Below are 22,616 nucleotides of genomic sequence, written 5' to 3'. Positions count from 1 at the left end.
ACCTGCAACTTTGGCTTTATCAGCACCACACACTAACCGACTGAGCTGCCCAGTCAGCTGATGAAGGAAATGATTAGAACTTCCCTTTCATACATTTTATTTTAGCATGGAAATGTTTTAGAAACAGATCCTTCGTAACCATTTCCCGTGGCCTAAAAGCCCAGAGACGGTGTGATGTTTGCAACTGGGGTTCTTGGTCTGCTCTTCTTGCTCCAGCTCATCGCCTTTCCCCCCCAGGTTTCTTCCCCTCCATCCCTTGTTACATATCATTAGCGGTGTTTGTTACAATGTAGGGCATTTATAGCAGGAAACAGCTGTGGAATAGTAATAAAAAATAGTTTTCATAAGAGTTTTTCATTATCTCGCACCACTATATGATAAGTCACATTTATCTGGGAATAATAGTAACGTTCTGACAGGTGTAAAGGATAGCTGATTGATATAAACTCACTATGAAAATGAACCTTTTGATAAAGTCATCTTAGTTAAAACTGATAAGTAAAGTACAGAGAACATAAGTGTCTGCTATTATGTATCATTTTATTGCCTTTATGTTGATCTTGATCTTTTAAGTGGATACTAAAAGATGAGTGAATGTAGGCATTTGTATAATGCACTGTTAACAGAGCATAATCTTTATATCAAGGACAATTTAGCAGGAACAGGGGCTCACGTTTCGCTAAGCTGCAGACACCATCCAGTTGGCAAAATATAAAATTTAGCAGAGTTGTGCCCTTTGGTATGCAAAATGATTATTTCTTAAAAGGAATGTTGCAATGAATGGTGTTCATCCGCAACCAACTAAAAATGTTTCTCACAGCAGGAATATTTTTTATGGAAAACCAGGTTTGTCTGTTGCATCAAGGAAGGTGAGGGATTATGTAGTGGGTTTTGGTCTGAGTGTTTCTCTTCCAAATCCCCCTGTTTCTTCTTCTTTAAAACATAGATTTTTAAAAAATATTACACCGGAGGCATTTCAACATAGCATTCATCATTTATATATAAAGCAGTTTTTCCCCCCATGAATGTTTGTCTTCTATTACAGCATAATTTTTGAGCAGTAGCTACCCAAGCTTCTTCATAGCCCTTGTTTATATCATTTCAAAAATAAGGAATTAACTGGAAGCATGCCTTCCCCCACGAATTCATCTTAATGTATAATCCTATACATGTCTTCTCAGATGTAAGCAACACTGTGTTCAGTGTTACTTACTCTCAGGTAAGGCAACTGCTGGAAACATTTTTAAATAGGACATTAAAACAATACTAGACTATTTCAAAACAATTCAAAACTGTTATTTGGGTACCTTATTGGGAACTTGCAGCATACAGGGATATCTAATCTGCTTGTGCATGTACACAAACAAACTTAGTGGTAGGAAAATCTGTTTCACATGATGAAACTAAAAAATTGAGAAAAGGCATTTTGGTAGCAAAGATGCAAAAGAGAATCCAATTTACTGAATTAGAAAACCAGCCATCTTGTTATACAGATATTAGTATGTTATTTTACTTTTTTGTAGGTTGTTTGCTGTATACTAACTAGTGATAATTTAGCTAAAGTGGGAAGAAAGAAAGATAAACGAAAGTTTTTTTAAAAATTAAACATCATCTAAGGCTCTCTCTGTTGAATATGATTAATTGTAGTGATCGGGTCAGTAATTAGGATCGCTGGTTGATCACCTTAAGAGGATAGTAAGGTGAACTGGGCCAAAGTTCCAGCCTAATCCTTATTATATTATATTAGCTATAGAGCATTTTTACAAAAATATTTACAGGTCCTAGCAATATCTAAGAGACCTTGTTTTCTTTTCTGGTCACCACCTCAGCAAACTAATCAATGAGGCATGAACTGCTATCTGCAGTGCAAGAAATGAAAAATAAACCAGAGATAATCCTTCAGTTAAAAGGTTATTCTGTGCGATAAAAGCTATTTTGTTAATTTATTTACTTACTGGTACAGTGAGATAAAGTGAGGGAACAATTAGGGAATTCAAGTTGAAAGGATTTAAAAGGGCAATGACAACTTAATATTTTAGGTTATTTTACAGCATCCAGAAATATCTTTCTAAAACTAAAAATATCTGCAATGGGATTAGCACTGGGTTTTAATTAATTTCTCTCTCGTTTTTCAAAGTGCAGTTCTTTGCCATTAAAATCTTAGCATAGACCTTTTTTTCTGAATAAACAGTAGTTCAAAGGTGCCTTTGGTTTTATACTGTGGTTTTGTTATTTCAATTAAGATGTCTATTTCTGCAACAAAGCTCTGGAATATATTTCATTTTTCTCTCTCTTAAGATGTAAATACTCATTGTGGAATGCAGTTTTAGAACTTTTAATTCTTAGGAAGTAAACAGATGTCTTGGCAAACCATTAGTAATTGTCCGTGTTTGGATTGTTGAAATAAATAAACAGAATGTTAACTTGGATAAATGGTCAAAGTCACTTGAAACTAGAAGTGTAAAACATTTTATTTCATATTTGGTTGGCAGCGTAGCAAAAGCCAGTATATTTCATAATGTTTAAAGGTGAAAAAATTTGTGTGGGTACAGACCTGTTGTCCTAAGGTTGATTGTAACATTGGAAGTTAATTCTATGTATCTTTGTCTGCCTATTGGAGACTAGAAAGATATTCTTCTCCTCTCCTTAATAGTTTTTGCTTTATCCAGATCAACCATTACCTCAGCCAAGGTGGAGGGAGGAAGCACTTCCATGTTTTGCGATTCTGAGCAGAGGCGCCGACTTATAAAAAATATTGGGGGAGCCCGCGAAAGCTCATGAATAATAAATAAGCTCATGAATATGCAGACAAAGTGGCGCCGCCTCCTCGTGAGCGAATAGGGGAGAGCGTGCTGCGCTTATTAATCAGCTCCGAAGGAAATTGGGTGGAGCTTTTGCTCGGGAGGGAGGGCAGGAGGCATGCAGCCCGACCCTGTGCATTTTGGGCTGGGGGAGAGGCGGCGGTGGCGCTCTGCTGGAGGGGCGCCCGAGATTATTGGGGGGCGGAGCCCCCCAAAATGAATTTTTGAGGGGGCTTGGGCCCCCTCAGGCCCCATGGAGTCGGCGCCTATGATTCTGAGGTAACATTCAAACCAAGAAGTTGGGGTTCTGCCTTGAAGTTAAATGCCCGAGGTGTCCCCACATCTGCAGCAATGTCCGAATTTTTCTCCAATAATTCTCTTTTTAAGTGGAAGAATATTTAGTAATGAAGGTGGAGGGAGTTTTTTTTTATTTTGTCTTTGGGGCTGAGGAATTGGTGGTTACCCAGAAACATAATGAGGTGCTTCATATTGTGGTTCATTTAAGTGCCTTTTAGATGAGCTGCAATTTCCGTTTTAACTGCAAAGTAAGATACATCTCAGCACTCACAAGTAAAAACAGCTTAGTGGCACAGAAAAGTATATTAATTGGTTAATATTCCACTCCAAACAAGAGACAACAATAGTGAAATTGTTCAGAATCAGCTTACTGATTCCAGAACTATTTCCTTCCTTTTTGTCTAAATAGCAGCCGATTCTTTAAATATTTACTTAGAGTAGATGACTTTTCATGTTTATTTCTTTCTTTTAGCTACTGCCACCTAGAGCTGGGCTGAATTTCTAGAGGTGACCCAAGAACTAGAACTGAGAGAGTTTATTTTACCCCATATTTACCCATTGTTTCAATTTGTGGGTTGCACCAGCTTGGGACAGTTTTCTGGACTTGGACCTGTTCAGGGCCAGCCCCCCAAAAACCAGATTTCTCACTGGTTTGCACAGTTATGAATCCAATCTTCCCAGGCTCCTAATAGCTGAACCCTCTTGTATTTGGCTGGTAATGTACTGCCTTTCTCCTTAGTGATCAAGCGATAATAAGGCATCAAATGGATCTTGCTGAAAGAATTCAGTAGACTTTTTTGCATGGACCCATTAGCGCAAATCTGCTTCCAACATTTCCCATACATTTAATAGGATGCACGTTTCCCATGAGATGATGGAACATCCTGAGAGTTACTACTACCTTTTGAATGCAAACAGTACACAACTCAGGGGCAGCTGTTCATGTTAAACATGTAATCTGGCTCTTTGGGAAGGAACAGCAGCAAGCATCTCTTCCTTATTGTCCTTATAGCATTCCCCACCCCACCACGCTCTGCTGCCTGGCAAAGTGGGAGTTGAATTCAACCACATACTAGGGAAGGTGGACCAATCTGTTTCTGATTCATGTCAGTTTCACGTGTATCGATAAGTCCATTCCATGTGGGTTGACCTGTGAATTACTTTTTTTTAAAAAAAATCACAGTACACATTTATAAATGTACACATGCACACATTTCTAAAGGCATTTGGGCATATTTTTTGAGTTAAGAACTGTTCAGCAATATTCAGAGAAGTGCAAAATCTGAATGGTAGTTTTATTCCAATCTGCATATTTACCCAGAAGAGGCAAAATAGGTTGGTTGAAACAACCTATCACTGCACTACCGATGCTACTTTATCACTGTATCTATATGATAAGAACTGACTGAGGAAGGTCACAAAGGGCAGCTTACTACTCTTACTACTGACTATTCTCAATGAGTGACTTGATTTTGAAGTGAACTTTCCTTCCTTCCTTTCTTCCTTGGCGGCATTGTGCAAATGTACAGTGGTACCTCCAGTTACGAACGTGATCCGTTCCGGAGCCCCTGCTGTATCCCGAAAATTCTATAATTGGAGGGCTGCTTCTGCGCATGCGTGAGCAGCAAACCCACTTCCAGGGTTGCCGAGTTCGCAACCTGAAAGTTATGTTACCCGAGGGTCCACTGTAATTGTGAATGGAACAGAGGGCAAAGGAAGGAGATGAGACCACCCCATGGACCAGTTTTGAGAAAGATGTTTATAAACATATTTATAAATTACATAGAATTTTGGCTTGGCACCAAGCCAGCCAAGTTGGTACATGACACACCCATGTTTCAGGAAGTCTAAATATCCAAGTGGACTGAAGAGCTCCCAACTGGATAAATTGGCAAAAGAATAAATAAATGGCAAATGCTAATATAATTGAATGTAAATTTTCATCCACTGAGGCAAAAGACATCTTCCCCTGCATGTGTACAAGGACTAAACAGGAAGGAAATCATGGGCTCAAACATCAGCTCCGGAAAAAGGATGGACCTTTTATTTAGAAGACTTAGATGTGGATCTGAAAGTGGATCACTTATTAACATTGCAATGCTAATCCTGGCTTTCTGGATATGACTGGAGGCATCCTTTCCCTGTTGCCTTCTCACCACCTGCTAAAGACCTTTTTCTTTGAACAAGCCTTGTTGAGCTCTTTCCCCCTGTGCATCTGAATTGGCATTGTTTCTAAGATGTTTTAAAGAAGTTTTTACTTGTTGTTCACCACCCTGGGTTAGTTTGGGAGGAAGGGCAGAATATAAATAAAATAAAATAAAAATCATTTGATGTACACCCCCAGATAGTGCACTCATGGCTGCATGCAACTAAAGTTGGGTATAGTGTTTTCATATCTAAAGTGAACATCCTGTGGATTATTTTTTAACTACATGCTTCTAGCATTTAAGTTTGGTGTTACACTTTTAAGTTTCTTAAGTGTGATATAAAAACACCTACACTGGCAATTTCTTAAAATATTGTGAAACAAGTTTGATATTTTTTCGTTGTTCTTAAAAACAAATCAGAACTCCATTAATTACTTTTCTCACTCGTGTAAATGAAGCAACCCGGACTGTCCCTGTCTCCAGTCTCCCATGAAGCCCAGTCTTGTATTGACTCTGCCTCTGTTCTGGCTCCTTGCTTCCAGCTGAAGAGGTAGGAAGCATTGCAATGGAAGGAATGGGGCATTTAACATATCAGCTGCCAGCTGCATACCTGTATTGTCCAGGAGCCAATCTCTCTCCATATGGCAAAGCACAAGTCTCATCTGTAGGGGCAGGCAGGAAGTGAGCCCAGTTTGTGCATCACTGCCAGAGCTTCAGAGTTTTAAATCTCAATCCCTATCTTAAGGTGGAGAGCTAAGAAGGAATCGTTTTTTAAAAACATATTAATTTTTTTGGCCATTTCAGTGCACTACGGACTTTCTGAAAGGAGAAGCCACTCCTGTATATTAAGATTAATGTAGGGGGTAAAATTACTATACCTGGCTCTTTCAAGAGTTCAGAAGGAAGACTTGATAATTTAATTACATGCCTTATTCACACGCAAGCTCGTGTGATCCTGGTCTTGCTGAAACCATTCATCCAATAGCCATTTTGGTTTGTGTGGGTGGGGAGGAAATCTTGTCTCCGGTTATATATTGTTAACCGTGTTATAATTACTAAAACATATTAGTACAGCCACATAGCGTTGGGGTGTATTCATGCTGTTTTTGAACAATAGAGGGTAAATAGCTAGAAAAGCTTTCCTTTGCGCAGGTTTTATGAGATCCTGAAATTAGTATTACAATGGGGTGTGTATAATTCTGTTGAATCTGATTACTTTAGCAGCAGCAGTGGGGTTGATAGTATCAAGTTCCAGCTTGCAATGGAGGGTCAGCATGGACCCAGGCCATTAAAGGAGAAAAGTTCAGGGAAAGTTCATTTCTATTGTTTAGCCATGGTTACAAAACAAAACAAAACAAAATTTCTGCATTTGAAACATATTGCTTTTTTGGACTTTGGAGGTAATCTGATCTTTTATTCCACCCCCACCCCCATTGAACACAGAAATATAAACCTTCTGATTATCTTTAGTGTAAACAAAAGAATATTCTCTGATCACTGTTAAAGTAAAACACAGATGTTCTGTGTTGACTGCTGATGTCATTAAGCAAAATGTTTATATTCATTTAATTTGATCTACTAAACTGTTAGTATTTAAACTATTACTAGGTCAGTAAAAAAAAACTTTCATAGGAACCACATAAATCGAGATTTTATGTTTGGAAAATATTGTGTTTACTGAAGGCACAATTAATCTCTTAAAATCAAAGCATTATTTTTAAAAATGTGACCTCTTTATTAGGAACTACAAATCTATGGTAAAAAAGGTAAAGGTAAAGGGACCCCTGACAGTTAAGTCCACTCGCGACTAACAAGTTCTGCTGGGACAAGGAGCAAGAGAACAGTGACCCACCCTAGGTCTGTGTGTCCCAGTCCATCCCATACTTTAAATATCCCTACACATTGAATACGTTCTGAACATACACACATGTATGTGATGGTTGTAGATCTTCATGAAATAAAGTGTTTTTCATGTTGCTAATATAAGTAAAACAGGTCAAACCTCCAGCCCAATTTTCCCAGTTAATGGGGGAAGATCAGGGAAACCCGCCCCACAAGCTTTGGGTTTTTTTTTTTTTGCCAATGTTGTCAGCAGAAAGTCAAATACAAGCCAGGTCACTGAACAGCAACTGCTTTTGTTTAATGATGTAATATGGGAAAAAATGTGAAGGTCATATACATGAAACATTTCTTTTTAAAAGAAGAAGAAGAGTGTCCTGCTTGTGAACTGTGTTATCTAAAAATATGGTATTTGTGCCTCTGTTGACATAAATAACTGGTTATCTTAGTAGTGACTTGCGAAAACTGTTGGGTGCACAGTGTTTCTTCTTCCAGGAACAAATAACTAGCCAACCAACCCCAGACCTTACAGTAAATTTGAAATACATGAGGACATAGCATATATTAACAACTGTGAGGATATTAGGGAATATAATATATTTATTCTCTCTGACTAGATAGCTTATGCAAAATGCCATCAATTGTTGTTATTATTACTACTTTGTTGAAGTGTGGGTGTTTCAATGATTCCTATATATTTTGAAAAGTTCCACAGATGGTAATATCTTGTGTGTCAAGTTAAATTCATCTTTCTGGGCCATTATATATATATATATATATATATATATATATATATATATATATATATATATATATATATATATATGCAGGTTTTGGTGTCTTCGGGTGTCTTCCCGTGTAAGAGTTGGGGTGTCTAGGCGACGTTTCGACGAGGTCTCACTCGTCATCTTCAGGCTGGTGCTTTCGGCTTCTTGTTACTAGAACAGAGCAGGATCTCAGTGTTTGAGTTCCTATAAATACTGTTGAGGGGGTGTGGTGTATAGCCTCCAACGTTCTGGGCAGAGAGGGAGTTCCCAGGTTAGTGTGCCTTTTCTTCTTTTGTTCCTTAATTACTTGAGGGATATCTTGAGTGATTTCTTGAGTGATATTCTGAGTACCACTTAGGAGGGTCATTAGGTGTGGATTAGTTGCTAAAGCTTTCGTGTCTTGACCTCTTGAGCTTGTGAAAAGTTTTTCTGAGAAGATGGCTGTACTGCACTTAGTTGTGCTCTGGCTTGGCTTCGTGTATAGGGGCGAGCTGTGGTTTTGTGCCCTGTGCCAGCCAGATCTGTGTAGGGATTGCAGGGGGGTGCAGCATCCGGAGGTGCCACTATGGTTTGGCTACTGGATGGTGTCTGTACTTTATCTGTGGAGAGGGTCTGGGTTTGGGTCTGGTGTGGTTGATTGGAGATGGCGTTCTGTGTGTCTCTGGTTCTGGTGTCGGTTTTTGTGGGGAGGGCTAATTTCCAGATGTCTGGCAGGCGGGACGTGTCGTCACGCTTGTTCATGTTGTGAGGGTGTTTCTCTATCTCGATGGCTTCCATGATTATTCTCTTGTGGTGATGTTCCATGTTAAAGAGCAATTTGGAATCTGCAAAATTAATTTCGTGTCCTGTTTCTTTCATGTGTTGGTAAAGAGAGGAAGTTTTTTCTTCTTTTTTGACGGCATTCTTGTGTTCTGCGATACGTGCATTTATTCGTCTGTTTGTTTGTCCAATGTACGTGGCTGGGCAGACTTTGCAGGGTATTTCATAGACCCCTTGGTTTTCTAACTGGATTTTATCTTTTGGGTTTCTGAGGATATTGGCTATTTTTTGGTTGGTGCAAAAGGCTGTTTTGATATTGTGTTTATGGAGGATTTTGCTAATTTTATCTGTAGTGCCCTTGATATAAGGAAGGAGGGCCATGCCATTGTTTTCTTCTGTGTCTTGGTTTTTGGGGGGTGTTTCTTTTTGGATTAGCTTCGTAACCCTGTTTTGTTGGTATCCGTTGGCGATTAACACATTTGAGAGATTCTGTAACTCAGTTGTCAAGTGGTCCTTGTCAGCCAGGCGTTTGGTTCTGGAGATGAGAGTCTTGGCTACGGAGTTTATTTGTGCAGGGTGGTGGTGTGATTGTGCATGTAAGTAGCGGTTGGTGTGTGTTTTTTTCCGGTAGATAGTGTGTCCTAGGGAGCCATCAGGTTTTTTGTAGATTAGGACGTCAAGGAAGGGAAGTTGGTTGTTGGCTTCTATTTCCATAGTGAATTGTATTTTGGGGTGTAGGCTGTTGAGATGTGTGAGGAAGCTATCTAGTTTTTCCTTCCCGTGTGGCCAAATTACAAAGTGGCCAAATTACAATTACAAATTACATATATATATATATATATATATGTGTGTGTGTGTGTGTGTGTGTGTGTGTGTGTGTGTAGAGAGAGAGAGAGAGAGAGAGAGAGAGAGAGAGATGGAGTGTGTGTGTGTGTGGTTTTTTTTTTTTTTTGGGTGGGTCCAGGGGATGATGCCTGCTGCTCTGAGAGAGGTAGTAGTGTGGTCCTTCCTGAAGAGGATGTCCCTGGACTTGGTAATGTATGAGAACTACCATCCAGTCACTAATATCTCCTTCCTGTGTAAAGTGTGGTGGCCAGTCATCTTCCAATGTTCTTGGAGGAAATGCATTATGTAAACTCATTCCAGTGTACATTCAGCTCAGGAGTTTGGACCCAAACAGTCTTGGTTGCCCTGAAGGCAGAACTGTTCCAGTAGACAGATAGGGACAATAGGACCGTGTTAGTTTTTCTGGGTTTCTCAGTAGCTTTTGATGTATCTTACTGGGCAACCTCTGCAAGATGAGAGTTGGGTGCAAGGTTGTGGTAGTTTTTCTCATACCCGCAAGGCGAGTTGCAGAATATAGTTTTGGAATACTTCTGCTCTGCACCATAATTATTGTTCGGTAAAGTTTGAAGCGTTCCATCTTGTCTCCGATACTGGATTAGAACATTGGGTTAGAACATCATGGGTTTTGAAATTGAGTGCTTTCAGTACATTGATGACACTCAGCTCTATTTGTCTTTGTTATGTATTTCAGGTGAGGTTGTGCAGGTGCTGGACTGATGTAATGGGCTGGATAAAAGCCAGCAGACATATTCCCAACAGGAGTCTTGATGATTCCACTCTCTGGAAATTTGATAGGCACTCTACCATAGACAGTGTTGCATTTCCTCTCAATGAGTTGTCTGGGAGTACTCTAGATCTATCTTTCTTACTGGAGGCCAATCAACGGCTCCTGTTGATTTTGAAGTTCTTTTTCGCTCCTAAGCTATGATTGTTCTTGGATAAGGAAAGCTTGGCCACAGTATTTCATGCTTGGATTACCTCAGGGCACTCTGTGTGGGGCTGCCCTTGAAGAAGGCACAGAACATAACACTGGCCCTAAAAGACCTACATTGGCTCCCAGTACGTTTCCAGGCACAGTTCAAAGTGTTGGTGCTGACCTTTAAAGACCTAAATGGCCTCGGCCCAGTACACCCCCATCGTTCAGCCTGAGGTCCAGCTCCGAGGGCCTTCTTGCAGTTCCCTCACTGCGAGAAGTGAGACTACAGGGAACCAGGCAGAGGGCCCTCGCAGTAGTGGCGCCCGCCCTGTGGAATGCCCTCCCATTAGATGTCAAGGAAATAAACAAGTATCTGACTTTTAGAAGACATCTGAAGGCAGCCCTGTTTAGGGAAGCTTTTAATATTTGATGAATTATTGTATTTTAATATTCTGTTGAAAGCTGCCCAGAGTGTCTGGGGAAACCCAGCCAGATGGGCGGGGTATAAATAATAAATTATTATTATTATTATTATTATTATTATTATTATTATTATTTGCAACTAGTGCAGAATGCAAGGCATATAAATAATACATCTAATAGGAACCATTTAATACCGGTCCTAGAGGAACTGGACTGGCTGCCAATATGTTTTTTGTCTGATTTCAGACTCTTGGTAATGACTTGCAAAGAGGAAACAGCATAGGGCCAAGATATTTGAGGGAGCATTCTTCTTACCATATTGTCCTGCCCAAGAGTTAAGATCTGGTTTTGAGGGGACCCCTCTGAGAGCTTTATGTTAGATGAGGATGCAGGAGAGGATCTTTAGCCCTGTAGTGTCCTGGTTGTGGAACCCCTTAAAAGTGGGGTTTTTGGGTGCCAAGTTGTAACCTGGCTGCTTTTCCTGGAGTTTCAGCCATGCTAATCATAGCCTGGAGTGGGAACTTACCTGATTTATAATAGCTTGTTGTGTGATTGATTTTTATCAGTCATATATAATTTAGTTTTGCTCATGGAATGCTCTAAAGCAGGATGCAAAGGAGCTGTTCTTGGATAAGAAAGTGCATTGTGTATGCGGATCCAACCCTGTACATTTATTTTCAGTGTGGTGATAACAGAACATGCCCAAGAACAGTGAGTATATTTAGCACAGTGCTTGAAGTACAGCAAAAAACAATTCAATTCTCATGCGCTCCCTGCCCCAGAAAGTTTAGAAAATAAGGGTGGTTTTTGTGTTTGTGAGAGAAGAACCCATCACCCCACGTCCAACCAAACAAAAATCTTGTGGCTTTATATTAATAATGACCTCAATTCAGGTCATTAACTTGGGAATTAATGACCAGTTAAGGTTAATGGCCCAAGGTCTTGAGTCATTAAACTCCAAGGAAATGCCCTGTACTTTGATCGTTATTCGTTTATTAGGGATGGATTGTAGTTTTTTTAAAAGTGGGTTTCTGAAAACACAAAGATGATCTAACGCTCACAGTGAAGGCAGGCATTGTGTTACATATGTCTTACATCTAGAAATGGACATAAATAAGACGTTTCTGGTATTATCATCTTTTGGAATACTCTGCAGTGTGCACATTCTAATTATTTGCTGCTTTGAAGTCAACCCTAAAAAAAGTCTCGTAAGAAGTAGAACTAGATGGATGAGGTAATATTTCATCCACAGTCAACAAATTAGAATTTAGTGTGTCCTGTATGTGTTTATGTGCGCCTGCATGGTATGTATTTATTTATCACATTCTTACTCTGCCAGAATTACTGGATGGAGGATGTGAGGTTATTTCTATCTTACCTGTGAGGTGGTAACACCGAATAGCTGAATGGGGATTTGAAATTTAGCTTCCCACATCCAAGTCCAGCACTCTAACCTTTACTTCTTCCATGAAGAAAAGTGCCACAGTGAAAATGATGCCCATCATATAAACATAATTGATATTTGGAGCAGATTTAACAAACCACTATTACCTGTGGGGTGTGTGTGTAATTTTTCTTTGCAAAAACAAGGCCTAGAAACGTAAGGTGTAGGGTGTCATATTAAATTTAACAGTGGAGCTTTATGAAAATGATCCATAGATGGTATTCAGCTCCGAGTAGATTGGCTCAAATGTATAATGCGGAATCGGATTTGTGTTGGAAATGTAAAGAAGTAGAAGGAACATTTTTTCATGTGCGGTGGGCATGCAAAATTGTAAAAGAATATTGGGAAATGATATATAATGAGATGAAAAAAGTGTTTAAAACAACATTTCCAAAAAACAAAACAAAACAAAAACCCAACAACCAGAGGCATTTTTGTTAGGAATTACCCAGACAGAGATTCCTAGGAGTCAGAAAATATATGCAACAACAGTGGCTCAGATCTTGCTGGCCCAAAAATGGAAAGTGTAGAGGTCCCTAGCAAGGAGGATTGGCAACTTAAGATGTTAGAATATGCAGAGTTAGCGGGTGTAACAAGTAGAATAAGAAAACCAGAACAGGTATTTAAGGAGCAGTGGAATTTTTTTGTTGAGTACGGTATAATGAAAAAAATGGTGTGCAGTTGAAAACTCTGGCAATATTAAAGTAAATTCAACTGTAGAATAAATAATAAATAATAAATACTGAAGTGATGTAAGATAAATGTACGGTATAATAAAAATAAGTTTAATTCGTAATGTAACATTTTAAAAATCAATAATTTAAATAAATAAATTAAACAGCAGAATTTTGAGTTGAATGGAATTTTTTTTATATAACAGCAGCTGTTGTTGTTTAACTGTTGGGATTCCCCTTTTTATCAAAAGAGCTTGTAGGCAGCAAAAAAGCATCTTGCACATAAAATTTCCTTGTCCCATAACAGGGACTTTAATCTGAAGAACCCCCATTAAAACCCTTCTCCCGACTTGCTCAAACAACTGACCATACTACCCTACTCTTCAAAAGTGCCTCAGAAGGTAGCTTTTGATCATACTTGGGAATACTGCTCCGTAAATTCACGTAGAAAGAACAACCCTGCTATACATACAGACCCGTTGTACTTTAACGCTCAAGTATGGTTTTCACATCCACTTTTGATGTTTCTCCTTGTTGCCTGTTAACTGTGTGAAATCCCGTTCAATGACAGGAGCAGGCTGCTCGTTCTGCCTGTGGCATAGGGAACACCCCTAGTCCTTCCTTGTGGATTGTCCACAGTTTAGCGTGGTCGTCTTCAGGGAGGAGCCTCTCACATAGCTGCTTGCTTTAAGGTTTCCATGAGATTGGCAGTTCCAAGCTGGTATTATTGTGTGAAGGGTCTATTGTACAGTCAGCAGAAAGTGACCTCACCTTTGTTTTTCTGTGGTGAACATTTCTTCTGAATGGGGTTCCCAAATAGTGGGAGCTGTGTATTTATTACCGTATTCTAGCAAATAAAAAACTAAAAGCTTTCAGAGTTAGGGAATGTGTACAATCCCGTCTATGTATTCACACAGAACAGATATAAGGTGCCAGGACTGCAATTTTTCAAGGATGCCTTACAAACAATTCAAAGCCTTTTCTGAATAATGTGCCTTATTTAAAGCAAGATTTTTTTGCTTTTAAATAGAATAAGGGTTAAATGATAACTTGACTTATCTTTTACGTGACAAAAAATAAAGAAATTGCAAGACCTTTTCACATATTAGATATGTATTGTCATTTATCATCTAGATATCAGGGTAGTAGTGCGAAGTAATAAAACATATCATCGAAAAATGTGCTATAGGTCTGAATCACTCTTTCATTCCACCTCCCAGCTAACTGTAGTATTAAATCAAACAAGCAGAACATTTCCTTAGGCAGCCATTGCCTTTTAATTTCCTGAAGAACCTTAAAATATCATTCATTACAAGTACTACACATATTTGGTTTTTAAAAGTCTCATAAATCAATAGCAGGCTGACTGTAATAATTATTACAAGTTAGTGCATAATTTTCATGCTGAAGGCTGCATGCAGAACTTTAGCATATGCAAACGAGGCAATTCAAACTGTGTATAGATATTAATATGAAGAAGCAGGTAACGAGGTGCAGGCTATGAATTATGCATCAAGCGCGGCTGATCTTCAATGAGGAAAATGAATTCAGCATGTAATCTAATTAGTGATGGAAGTCTATTACATCTAACTGCAAAAGCAACCGTCCTTGAAACAAATTTATTTACAGTCCATGTTACCAATTGAAACAACTTTGAAATGATGTGTAAGACAACAGCTTAATTGTAAAGTTGTTTTTTTTTTGTTTGGTTTCCCCCCTTTCAGTTCCAGACCTGGTCGGCCTCCTAAGCGGACTCAAAGTGTCACCTCTCCAGAGAATTCACATATCATGCCACATTCTGTCCCTGGTCTTATGTCTCCAGGAATCATCCCACCAACAGGTAGGAAATGTGTACTGTATGGTGTGGTAACCACATTCCTTAATTTCATAGGACGTCCAAGCATTATTTTAAAATACACTATCATTTTGTATTACCCTGCAATAATTTCTTGATGAATGAAAACTTTTATTAGCTAATGGGTATGTAATATGTTGCATGATCATTTGAGCAGGAACTCTGTACCCCAGCCCCCAGAAAGTTGCAGAGACCTCCTCCTTCCCTTCACCCGCCTATGAAGCCAGCTTGTTGTCCCTTTGCATGGATCATATGTAACTCATAATTAAAATGCATATGCTGCTGTCATTATACGATTTTATATGATACAATACCAAAATGGAAATAAAACTCATTTCCAGTAAATCAATTCCTATATCGTTTTTGTTACAACCATGCTATTTTGGCTGCAACAGCTACATCTTATCCTTTTACTAGCCATTTCTATCCAGGTGGCATCTTGTTGCCAGAATTCCTTTTCTTGGCTTCGATCCTGAGAAATGTGAATAGGAGGAGACATTTCCATCCAACCTTCCTCCTGCTCCTCTCTCAAAGTCTCCCCTGGACAAAGTCTCCCCAAAACTGGGTGGAGTTACATTGAGCAACTGGATCTTTTTAATAATAGAAAACAGCTCTTTCACCAAGGTCCGTGGGGTCTGCTCTCCAGTTCTATTCCTTGAAGGACTCTATAGCTTCCCTCATCTGGCCACTGCATTCGAGAGACCTGTGCAGATTCAGACTGAAGGAAAAAAAATCTGCATTACATAAGCTGTAGAAGAGGAAAGGTGGTTTGCCCAAAATGTATTAAAAACAAAACACAGATTTAAAATTGACACAAAAATGTATTTTCCTGAGGTGAATATAGTACTATGGCCCCCTTGAGGTAGTAAAAATGAAATAGGCCATCAATATGGTTTTAGTTGTGTACACCTCAGATAGATGACTAGGTTTGGTGTAAAGAGACCAAGGTTTAAATCTCTAGGCAGTTGTGAAGCATTGGTCTGTTATTCTATTTCAGCCTCACCTGCCTTACAAGGCTGTTGTATGAGTATAGAAAGGTCAGGAGCTTATTGAAGAGAGGACAGGATAAACGGGTAAAAATGCAGATTAATACAAGAAAACAGGAAAGAACAGAAGGTGTACATAGGCTGGAATAAAAGGTGGAGGAACCAGGATACATAAAGGAGAAGTAAGGATAAGAAGAGATGAACATGCACAAATACAGATTTGTATACAGTCCTTAGGTTTCATTTCAGGAGAATGATGAGGCTCAATGGAAATGTTTGAATATAATGATGGATTTTGAAAGACGTGTTAAAGAATTCCAGGCACAACAGACATCAAGGTTCTAGGAGTATTAGACGGGATATTTTTCTTTTCACCGTTTTTTCCTTCCTATTCTCTCACTTTATGTTTACCTCTTCATTCCTTGTCTTCTAATGGTTTAGTGCTTTTTATTGTAGTAATTTGCAAGGGTTTGAGGAGAGCTGGAGGGGTGGGGCTTTCTTATGAAAGTACTATCATTTTTCTTCTATGCATTTGTTGGGTTTTCATGCATTGTCTGTATTAATTGTAAACATTGTGGTGGTGTTTGGTTTTAAAGGAGCACACACACACAAAGAACAAAAGGATGGGGGAAGAAAAAGAGAGATAAATGAGGGAACATCTTCAAAAGTGCAACTGTTTTGTGTCTGATGTCAGATAATCTCCTTATCTCTTGGATCTCTTCTTCTAATAAATGATTAATTGTTGGATAAGTGTTTAGTTGACCTGAATGCACTGTTCTTAAAACTGGAAGTGTTGTCCGCTGTCTGTGATGGAGCACAATAAGTGCTTCTTTGTTTCTCTTTAAAATAAAACCTTTTTTTACAGGGACATTTAAATTATTTTTACCAGATTCATTCAAAATATACAGATGCACAAAATAACGGAGGCTAAAGAAATGCAGGCAGAACTGATTTTTCATGCTAGCCCTCTGCTTATGTTGCACTGGAATGCAAAGCCACACTGAGTAGCATTATATTATTATTTATTACATTTGTTAGTTGCTTTATCCTGCCTAAGGCAACCCAAAGTGACTTGCAACCAACCAACCAAAACCTCCACAGAGGTGGATTAAGAACAGTTTAAGGAACTTGAAAACAGGATAGCAGTTTGTGTATCAAGGCAAACTTTTCAATGTAGACATTGTCTACATTGCAGCACAATTGTTTGCAATGTTTAACCAAATTTAAGTCCCACTGTGTTAAGTGGTGCTTAAGTCTTAATCATAATGTATCTGATTGCAGGCTTTGCTCTTTCAGCTTTTCCTTGGCTCTTATCCCAACTGTGCCCCTGCCCACTGGAGGATTGCTCAGTACTTAATTTTGGATATACAGAAATCAAGCCTATTGATCATGTCAGTTACATTGGTCACATCTCCCCGCTCCAAATGGAGTACAGCTGAGGTTGATAGAATGTATTGCCCTTAGGTGACATGATTATCCTACCTTTCATAGCTCAGTCATTAGCCTGAGACACTTAATCTCAGGATCGTGGGTTAGAGTCCCTTGTTGGACAAAAGAATTCTGCATTGGAGTGCGTTGGACTAGATCAGTGTTTCCCAACCTTTTTCTGACTGTGGCCGCCTTCTGACCCTGTTTCCTTCCTGTGCCCCCCTTCCCCGGATGTAGCCAAGGGAGGGCGGGGGGGAGAGCTGCCCCCCAATAAGAAAAAAACCAATACAAATCTGAGGTTCTGCCACTCTAATAAAAGCCTGTCCTCCCAACAAAAATCCTGGATACGCCCATGCCCCCCGCATCCTACCTATGGTATAAAGGTAGCTATTTAAATGTTTTGTTTCTAAATAGCACATGTTTTTAAATATCTTTTATAATTTATACAAAATACAATTACATAAAATTATAGGACCATAATGAAAGATTGTTGAAGCAGAAAACCAGAACCATAGTGCTTGAAGGGACCCCAAGGGTCATCTTCCTAGTGCAACCTCCTGCAAAGTAGGAAACTCAGCTAAAGCATCCCTGAGAGGTGGCCACCCAACCTCTGCTTAGAAACTTCCAAGAAGGAGAGTCCAGAACTTACCAAGGGAGATCCATCTTCCATGTATTATAAAAAGTACACAACACTTATTTGATGCCAGTTATTTGACACAGAGGGGGAAACCTACAGATACAGGCCAGAAGGCGCACAGGGAGTTCTGTATATATGGGAGAAGTTTAAAAAGCAAGTGGTCCTCACTGACCTGGTGCAAAAATACCTTGTCATCCGGAGAAGCCCTGACTGCCTAGATAAAATGCTATAGCCTCCTCCACACTTACCTGGGAACAAGGCTCTCTGAACTCATTGCGGCTTTCTTCTGAATTACTTACTTAGTTATTTACTAGATGCAAGTCAGCAGCACCAAATGACCCCACTAGGCTAGGCACTCAGGCGGATTTCACCCCGTGCCTTGCAGAGCCTGGCTGATGCTGCCGACAGGCCCTGCGCCCCTTGGCAACATCCGAAGGCCCTAATCGGCTAGGCACAGGGTAGATTGAACCCTGCACCTTGCAGAGTCAGGCCCAGGCTGTCACCGGGCCCAGCACTGTGGCAGCAGCAACAAGCAGCTCTGGCTTGCCCTACCCATTAACCTGACCTGGGGGTTCTGGATACCCATACACTGGGTAAGCTGTTTCCTGCTTGGCAGGGGGTTGGACTCGATGGCCCTTGTGGTCTCTTCCAACTCTATGATTCTATGATTCTATGATTCTATGACTTAACCTGACCTGGGGGTTCTGGATCATAAACTCCACTGGCCAAAACGGGAGCCTCAGTGATCACCCTCTCCCACTGGAAACAAACCAGGATCACTAAAGAAGAAAACATATGTGACAAAATTGGGTCCTGGTGGGCCACTCTCTTATTTGCTTGTGATTGGCCAAGCGGATAGCCAGCCAATCAAGATTTTTTAAATATAAAAAATGATTCCCCCCTTCACTTCTCACTTCCCTCTGTGGCCCCCTAGCCTCACGCTGTGACCCCCATTTATGGGATTTTCACCTGGGGGGCCCTTGGAATATCCTAGGGCCCCCAGGGGGCCATATGGACCGTGGTTGGGAAACACTGGGCTAGATGACCCTCATAGTCCCTTCCAATTCTACAATTCTATACTGCTATGAGTCTATGAATTATAAGTCAATAGGAGACTGGGTGACCTAAAATTTTTTGGCCTGTAAACACATAATTTTTTTGCTGCAGGAAATGAACCAAAAAATATATTTATTTGTGTTTTCTTATTGCAAGCACATTTACTCTGTTTTGGGAGGAGTTTCTAATACAAATAAACACTTCACTACTATTGCATTTCAGCTTTTTTGTGGCTTTGGTAATAGGAAATATTTAAGATGATGAATGCAACAGAATTATGCGTAGTGTAAGAATTTAGAAATGTGCAAGGCAGCCCAAACACAAAAATCTTGTCAAAAAAAGCCTAAATTTTAAGTGTGTAGATTATTTCCAGTAAATATCTGAAGTGAAAATCTTAATAATATTTCATTTGTGAACTTGGATTCTGACCTGATAAATGTTTACTTTAGGGGTGGGAAACATCTAGACCATGGGCCAGGCCTGTCAGAGGCCTGCAAAGCCTATCCCCTCAAAGCATGCCCACCTGCCCTATATGACACCAGGTCTGGGACATCTACAGATGCAGCTGCCAATGCACAATCATAAGGCTTAAAGTGTATTACCCGTTGTACGTTGTCTCTACCAGTGCCCCTGCAGAAAGCAGGTTTTGGCTCTAAAACCAAAGTCTCAGGTGGCTTAAAGGCTCATTGTAAGCGCCTCGTGTTGCTTTGAAGTCCTAACTTCAAGACTAAAAAGTTACCTGAGGTCATGGTGTTGTCAGGTGATTAACCGGTGGACAGCCCCACCCAGCTGTCAAATTTGGCCTGTGAGGCTAGGATCTGATACTTTACCTGACGTCCATACCTGGCATGCGGAGCCAGAAAGGTCCCCCACACAAATTTACATGGCTTTGCATTCTTTTTCTGATCCCGTGGTTGTTTGGCCTAGTAAGCAGACTATATGCAACGAGACAGAAGCAGCTGTTCCTAAGCAAGAGCATAGTGGCTGTCACAGATCCCATAAATCTCATTGGTTTTTACTTATTTATAAAAGTATTTCTATACTGACAATTCATACAATGTAACTTGGCAGTGTGCAGTAGTATATGCAATAGAATATAACATACCGTCAAAATAGTAAATCATTATCAACACAATAACTGGCTGATCAAAAAATGTAAACACAGGCCTATCAAGAGACACCTGAAAAAAAAGGGGTGTCTGTTGATTTTCTGCTGGAAGAGTGTCCCAAAATGTGGGACCGGTGAGACTAAATCCCCAACTTCTGTTGGCTGCCAGCCTGGTCTCAGTAACAACTCTGTGTGATCTGTGGTCTAGCTGGTTCAGGAGGTCCTTAAGCTACCAGCAAGAGGATAGTGGAAGGTTAAAAAGCTAGCCTTTTGTTAAATATTTTACATAAGTTACATATGATTGACATATGATGAATGCAGCAGTTTGTAACTACGGAGTTCTTTGTGAATAGCAGGTAATCTCACCAAGACACAGAACAAAGACTTTCCACTGGAAACTTGCAATATTGATGGCAGGTATCGAATAAGGGAGCCGGAGTATTTCTGTCTCTGAATCTTCGTGGTACACGTTGATGGATTTTGTGCATTGGTACACATTTTTGTTGGTATGGTGTTATTGATACACCTTTTTTTCCTTGGAAGTGAGTGGAGAAATAGGCGCTTCTGGATCAATGCCAGCAATCCAGATTCTGCAGTCTGTAGGATGGCAGCAGGACAATACTTTGTTCTGTGCAGCAACAGATACTTAAATTGAATAATTAGCAAATGGTTTATTCACAAATACTTGCCCTTTAAATGATTTCCTTCTCCTTTCTGAGCTGCTTTGAGGAGGCATACCTAGAGCAATTATGGACAGAAACACAAGGGGTGGACTCCGTGTGCTCTGGCACTTGTCACGGTGTCCCCTTGCTCCAGAAGCGGTTTAGTCCTGCTGGCCACATGACCCGGAAAGCTGTCTGTGGACAAATACCGGACCTTGGCCTGAAAGCGAGGTGAGCGCTGCAACCCCATAGTCGCCTTTGACTGGTCTTAACCAGCCAGGGGTCCTTTACCTTTTACCTTTAGTACTTACTCATATACAGTCTGAAAGTGAAGCTTTTCAGATATGTGAAAGGGTGGCTCAAATTTAATTCTGAAGCCTGGAAAAGACCCCAATAAGCTGATATTTGTATTTGATGGCAACATATTATGGAGGATACGGCATCGTCTGCCTGCATTTAGAAGAGCTTTCTGCTATATTTCTAAATCAACTAGTTTCTAATAGATTTACTTAGTTTTGTGAATTAAATTTATATGACTGATATTACAGAACAGGGCCCCGTGCTGTTTTAAAATTTCTAGAGTTCAGTAGATATTTGCTCCTCTTCCACGTGAATAAACCTATTCCAGGAAGTTGCCCTGAGCAACCTGGCATTTCATCCTTGTCTGTGAATCACAGCTATTCTCCTCATTCTTTAAATGGGCACACTAACTCACATGTGTAATTCATCCATTTTTTGACATCCATATCTATGACATTTTCATTAATAATCATTACAAATTTCATTGGACCCAGATTTACACCTATTTAATCCTAGCATAAGTTCCAAACACAGGTTTTGCTATTTAAGTCATAAATTTGGAAGGGATATGCATATGAACTCACTTCTATGCATTACCCTTCTAACCTTCGGGATTTGTTTAACAAACCGGAACATAAATCCAAACCATTGGAGACATAAAGCAAAATTAATTGGGGCTCTTATATTTCCTCTTGGAGGTCTCTTCCACTATCATCCCTTATTTTCTTTCCTTCATTCTTACTCTCTGAGGCCTTCATTCCCTTTGGCTGAGAACTCTTAACCAACCTCTTAAAAATGTAGTCCTATCTGAGAGTAGAAGCGTACAGTTTGAAATATGACCATTTTTAATTATCTTTCTTTTATTGCATATGATGAAATGGGCTTTAGTCCATGAAAGCTTATGCTGCAGTAAATTTGTTAGTCTTTAAGGTACCACACGACTCTTCGTTGATTTCTCTGCAGCAGACTTAACACAGCTCCTTCTGTGAATTTCTTTTTCTGTTCTATTTAACTTTATTTGCCCATGTTCAATTGATATACAGCTCTGAGCATCTCTCTCTCCCTCTCTGATAAAAATCTGTCTTAAATATTCCTGTAATTTTTGTGGGTTTTGGTAATTTCAAAAAGGAAGATCTGGTGTGGCACGATACATGGAAAAGATAAACATGACATTAGCATAATACCATTGCATTGTTTATGAAGCCTTGTGATGCAGACTTATGATCAGCTTTTGCAAGTAAACTGAAAGCAAATTCATGTCCTTCATAGTCTAAACGCCTAGAAATTAAATACAGGAATATATCTACCCTCTAACGTCTATCTATCTAATGTCAGTTTTAGTAAGAGGGATCAGATGTTCAGTTAGCAGAAGCATTCCCCCCTGCTTTGTTTGGAAACTTTTCTATAGTTTGCTTTCCTTCTTCTTTATGGTTTTGTGTCCTCTTGGCTAACTGCTCTCTGTATTTGATTCTGCTCCACTGGCTCCTTTGAAGTTATTTATGATTTAATTGTATTTATTCACTTAACACAGATCCATCTGTGTCCCATTCCCAATAGAAGGGTTTTCATTTCATCTCTGTCACTAAATGCTAACGTCTCATGCATTTCTTACCTCTACAAGCCTTTTACAGTGTCGTTCCTATGGTAACTTAATGTGATTCCTTTTAACAG

The 22,616-nt window shown here is 39.7% G+C and overlaps 1 protein-coding gene and 1 long non-coding RNA gene across 10 annotated transcripts in view; one reads left to right on the top strand and one right to left on the bottom strand.

The window, feature by feature from the left end:
- Window positions 1-22,616, top strand: part of DACH1 (dachshund family transcription factor 1) — a 341,051-nt gene that overhangs the window by 129,649 nt on the left and 188,786 nt on the right. For all 9 annotated transcript variants that reach the window (XM_081198381.1, XM_081198380.1, XM_081198379.1 and 6 more), the window contains exon 2: window positions 14,638-14,753. In XM_081198381.1, the coding sequence (XP_081054507.1) occupies window positions 14,638-14,753 (116 nt within the window). The remainder of the gene's footprint in view (window positions 1-14,637; window positions 14,754-22,616) is intronic.
- Window positions 15,364-19,737, bottom strand: LOC308589488. Its single transcript, XR_014009314.1, has 3 exons — window positions 19,478-19,737; window positions 18,510-18,598; window positions 15,364-15,471 (listed from the first exon to the last, which is right to left on the bottom strand). It is a non-coding gene; the product is annotated as an uncharacterized lncRNA (long non-coding RNA).

The sequence above is a fragment of the Podarcis bocagei genome, assembly GCF_964188305.1.
Source record: "Podarcis bocagei genome assembly, chromosome: 6".
In the NCBI taxonomy this organism is placed as follows: Eukaryota; Metazoa; Chordata; class Lepidosauria; order Squamata; family Lacertidae; genus Podarcis; species Podarcis bocagei.
The sequence above is the reverse complement of the archived record's forward strand: the minus strand, read 5'-3'. Positions and strand labels throughout refer to the sequence as shown.